The sequence below is a fragment of the Mizuhopecten yessoensis genome, unplaced genomic scaffold, assembly GCF_002113885.1.
Source record: "Mizuhopecten yessoensis strain PY_sf001 unplaced genomic scaffold, ASM211388v2 scaffold5459, whole genome shotgun sequence".
NCBI classification, from domain to species: domain Eukaryota; kingdom Metazoa; phylum Mollusca; class Bivalvia; order Pectinida; family Pectinidae; genus Mizuhopecten; species Mizuhopecten yessoensis.
The window spans coordinates 868,355-873,546 of record NW_018406060.1 but is presented as its reverse complement, the minus strand read 5'-3'; the positions used below and the strand labels follow the sequence as shown (position 1 = coordinate 873,546).

General features: G+C 32.9%; 1 protein-coding gene across 5 annotated transcripts in view; it reads left to right on the top strand.

The window, feature by feature from the left end:
- Positions 1–555: 555 nt before the first annotated feature.
- Positions 556–5,192, top strand: part of LOC110450711 (UBX domain-containing protein 11-like) — a 34,095-nt gene continuing 29,458 nt past the window's right edge. For 4 of the 5 annotated variants that reach the window (XM_021498379.1, XM_021498378.1, XM_021498375.1 and 1 more), the window contains exons 1-3: positions 556–1,017; positions 2,258–2,290; positions 4,765–4,805. In XM_021498379.1, coding sequence (XP_021354054.1) covers positions 962–1,017; positions 2,258–2,290; positions 4,765–4,805 — 130 coding nt within the window. In that variant the 5' untranslated portion in view covers positions 556–961. The remainder of the gene's footprint in view (positions 1,018–2,257; positions 2,291–4,764; positions 4,806–5,192) is intronic. The other variant, XM_021498376.1, reaches the window with a different exon arrangement.

Sequence of the window (5,192 nt, the reverse complement as noted above, 5' to 3'; positions counted from 1 at the left end):
AGTTACGATTTTATCGTAACCCTAACTTACGTTAAATCTCCGTAGATAATCTAACTCCGTGCTTACATGAAATAAATACGTAATAAAAACGCCGAAATAAACACGTAATAACGCAAAAATAAAAAGTCTTAAAATATTATAGCCTAAGTCATGTGGTCCGAAACTCAATTTCAAACATGTCTTTCTTCAACTGGAGATGTAGGTAACGTTATTCATGAAAATTTGTTTCCAAATCCTATTTCAACAATTAAGACTATGAATTGCATTGTATATTAGTATACATATTTATATAATATAGTTTAGTTTACATTTACATTTTATAATATTTATTGTAAACGCAAAGAATTGAAATAAAGTGTACACCACGGAATGAGATAATCTTATTCCGTGTTTACATTTATCAAAATTGAAATATTTAACAACGAGCCTTCCTTTTTTCGTGAGAAAATACGAGTAATAATATATAAGTTATTAAATTGACGCCATGACTGATTCCGGAACTTTGGTTCTTGGTTCAATTTATATAGCTGAAATTACACATCCGGTATGAAAAAATTCAACATGGCGTCCTTGGATGTAAACAAAACAGAAACAAAGCATCAACTTATTTAATCGGTCATTGTAAAAGGCATCGATAATCATATCTCATTAACGTGGGGTACGTAGAGATAATTCATTAGTTATTGTTTATATTCTCACGGGATATGATTTTATTTTGAATGGTTATAAACTATTTTAATTTCATACAGTGCAAACAGCAGATGTTAACACAACGCGGTGACACGATCGACATGATGCATGTTATTTAATATAATCAATAAACGAATGACATTAATGTAGACTCAGGCAAATCTACCTAGAACGGGTATTCTAGACTCAGTGATGTAGAAGAGGATCTTATCATTTACTGCAAGCAATTTCAGAGGATCATATTTTCTCTGGTGTCCAAATTTTCATCGCCATGAGTTCCCCGTTGTCCAGTCTGAGGAAATCTCACAAAAATCCACTACTTCTTGGGTGAGTATATTTCTAATGTCAATAAAAGCAATGCAAAAGATGAAGTATTTTTTCAATGTAGCTCATCCCTCCCCATCCAATGTATTATGATTTGAATTCCTTTCAACAGTTATAAACATAATCTGGTACAGAAATGTAACAGGAGAGGAAAAAAAATGCACAACAAGGCTGGTATTAGAACCTGGGAAATCATGATTTTAGACAGCCGCTCAAACCAATTGAGGTAATTAATGTCACAGGCAATTAATTAACCCAGTCCAATTTCGCTGCTCCTCCCTCCTTTTTCTTAGACAGCACTATTTACAACCCAGGTTAGATTTGTGTATCCCCTTGCCAAGGACACATCCAGTACTTAAAACAAGGTCTGGTCACACACATGCCTCTAAAAAAGGAGAGGAAAAATTCATCGCCAGCCCAGCATTCAAGTCTGTAGGACCTTCCATGAACAATCAGAAACCTCCAAACTCTAGAATTTGGTCATGTGAATGTACAGTATATGTACGTGCTAGTAACTGACAGTTTAATTGGAAAATTACAATTACAAGTTGTCATTTTCAACTCATATCATCTTTTATGATCTTTATGTTTAATTATATCAATTGAAAAAAATATAATTTCATAAGTTATGAAAATTGACAAAACATTCCTATGAACAATACGTATACATATATACTTGGGTAGACATGACTAGATATGCCTCAACCCTTTTTTTTTTAACCACAACATTTTTTTTATATTACAAAACTAAAAACAAAAACTGATTTTCAAATTTAAGTTTGCTTTGTTTTATATTTTTTGTTGACTTTTAAAGACTTTCAGCTCACTTAGTTTTTATTCAATTCAATATACATATGTTGTATAGCACAGGTACGTATATACAGTATAATACGTACTAGCCTAGATGTCTGTCAACACATGTACACCCATATATAATACATGTATAATCAGTATGGGTGTATTGACAGTTGAGGCTAGTACTTGTGGTTGCACGATTGTAGAACACCTGGAGAACAATCTTACATTGTTTCTTTAATGTTATTTCAACCGATTGTAAAACTTTATCTACATACATTTAAGCCTGTAGATTGCTTTAAGACATCTGCAGGTCTAGATCTTTGGTTACATTATTTTGCATAGACTGCATTGCATGGTTTTCACATGATTTGGGCTGTCAGCCTGTCACCACTTTTACACTTTTTCAGTCCATAGAAATTATAAAGTTATTTTCCTATACCCACAGGAGATTTGATAGAGAGGTAGTTTCAAGTGATGGGTAAGTGCATCTCTACAAATGTGTGATCGTTTGATGCTTTCTTGTGTTTCTAACTGTATCAGTCGACTCTACAGATCTATTATAGTGTGAATTAACTTAACTTAATAATGAATTGCTACATTTTTGCACTGTGCTAGAGTATTACTCTCATGATATATACATATACTACAGTATGAAAGGCATAAATCGAAAATGTGTGCCAGCTTTACCTACATTTGTTACTCTAAGTAAGGAAATAGTGTAAGAGAGTAAGTATAAGCTATGGTAATGCTCCATAAAATTTTGTTTCAGGAGATAGTTGGTTATTTCAGACAAGCTTGTGTAATGAGTTGCAATAAATCAAAGACACTTTTATAGGACATATAAGTAATTCAAAGAAACATGTATTGCTTTTTGAACATTTTTCCTCCTTCTGTATGTAATCCAGTAAACACTTACCGAATTCCAAATTTATCTACATCCTTATGGTTGGTAATCTGGCATAATCAACAACCTAGCTTGCACATGTTTTTCTCATTCGCAACAGGTACTTAATACACCTATATAGCACATATAAATTAGTAGATAATATTATCTACTAATGCATGTGTAACATATGTATCAATCTGAATGATATTGCGGGGGAAATAGCAATAAAACATATCTCTTCTGCATCCTGTAACTTTCTTGTTATGGCAGAACTGAATTCCCAAGGTTTGCTTTCCAAAACTAACCAATCACAACTTCAAAAGACTTTTAGACACTGGTACATGTATTTTGAAGATTATTGATTGGCTAGGCAGCTGGTCTTACGTCAAAGCCAGTCAATTTTACCATAATATAATTACCCTGCTGTGTCAGGTACGTCTTAAATCTTTAGTCAGAGTGTTTCTCTGAGACAACAAGTACATGTATGCAGGATTCCATAATACTTTCCAGAATAGTTCACTCACAGGTAATTCATATCTGCAAGTGGTGCATATATATACAAAGGCCTTCAATTTGATAACCTGAAGTTATTGATGTATAGATACAGTGTATACTATTCTACATGTGTACAGTATGTGACTACTGTCAGTGTTAATGTTACGATCCTCTCCATATCAGATTAGTTTATAGGTATCCTACATATTTTATGTATCTGATGTCAGTAATAACTTTTGCCTGCTTGTGACTTTCGACAAAAGTATTAAAATGGTAACTATACACTGAAAACAACATTAACCAATCAAAGGCCTTATTTTCCTACACATATAACATACACAGAACCTAGTGTAACAAAGGAACATAATGAAATAGATACACAATTATAAATAGATAAAAAAGGGACCTGCAGTGGCAGATCCAGAGGTTTTTTTTGGGCTTCAAGAAACCCTCCCACCCTCACTTTGCAAATTTTCTTTAAAAATCCTGTATTTCACAATTTTCCTCAAATTTTCCCCACATGGAAACCCCCCAACTACCCCTGGAAAATTTGACCCCCCCCCCCCCCCCCCCGAGATAGGTCTCTGGATCCGCCATTATACCTGTACATGTACTGTAAGAGGTTTTCTCACCTGTACCAAATTACAGGTAGGCCGAGAGATACACAGATCAATTATCTGTGTAATCTTCAATTAGTACCATTGATTTCTTTCTGCCACAGTCTTTGACTATAGACGCAATTCTGTGTCTGTGCAATGTACATGGTCTTATTTATTGCCCTGTAATTTACAAACAGTTTATAAGGTATTCCTGAAATCAGATTCTACATGACTTACTACATGCTTATACAGAATGGGATGGATCTAAAGATCTACGACATTTTCACACATAAGAAAATAGGTTTGCATAACAAATCTATTAGGTAAGTGTGATATATACAAAATGTAGACTTTGATTGCAATGAACACTGCTTATGTTTCGACTTGTTTCACATACCATCTGTTTGTGTAAAAAAAACATTCATATATATATATATGTGTGTATACGTATCTTTTGATTTACAGTACCTTCGCTACTGACTAGATATACCATATACTTTAATATAAGTTATAAACTTGCAATATGTGTAATAATGATAACATTACTAGGAAAAGTGATTAAAAAATTGATAACACATTGAGTCAAGGACTCTTCGATTCCTGTATGTGAACATGGTATTTAAGATATTACAGTATAAAACATGATAATAGTTTAGCTTGTTTAAAAATGCTAATTAATACAAGTATGCCTAAAGTCTACCTTATTGTGATTCAGACCTGAATATATATATGCTTTCATATATAATACAAATTTAGTAGGTTTTTAATTACTTTATAAATTTTACAAAATTAATATGTTTTGTTAATTTGCCTTTAATTTTGACAAATACCATATGATCAGCTATATATTTAATTAATGCTAATATTTCCAACAATATCAGTATACAACAAGCTGAAGTATATCTATATATATACATGTACATTGTATATACAAAATAGTGAGTGTTTTAATTTTTCTATTATATTTCACAGGCAGAAACATCATGTGCCCTTCAAAAGCCCAGGATATACAGGTATGTATTGTTATAGAAGTAAGGCCTAGACTATACAGATATGTACGTATACTGTCATAATTACACTGATAAGTAAAGCTAGGCCACAGATATACAGTACATAGTAGATGGTGTAGTTTGGTACATAATGGAGGGTGTACTTTGGTACATAATGAAGGGTGTACTTTGGTACATAATGGAGGGTGTAGTTTGGTACATAATAGAGGTTGTACTTTGGTACATAATATAGATTGTACTTTGGTACATAATAGAGGGTGTAATTTGGTACATAATAGAGGGTGTAGTTTGGTACATAATGGAGGGTGTACTTTGGTAGATAATGGAGGGTGTAGTTTGGTACATAATGGAGGGTGTAGTTTGGTACATAATGGAGGGTGTAGTTTGGTA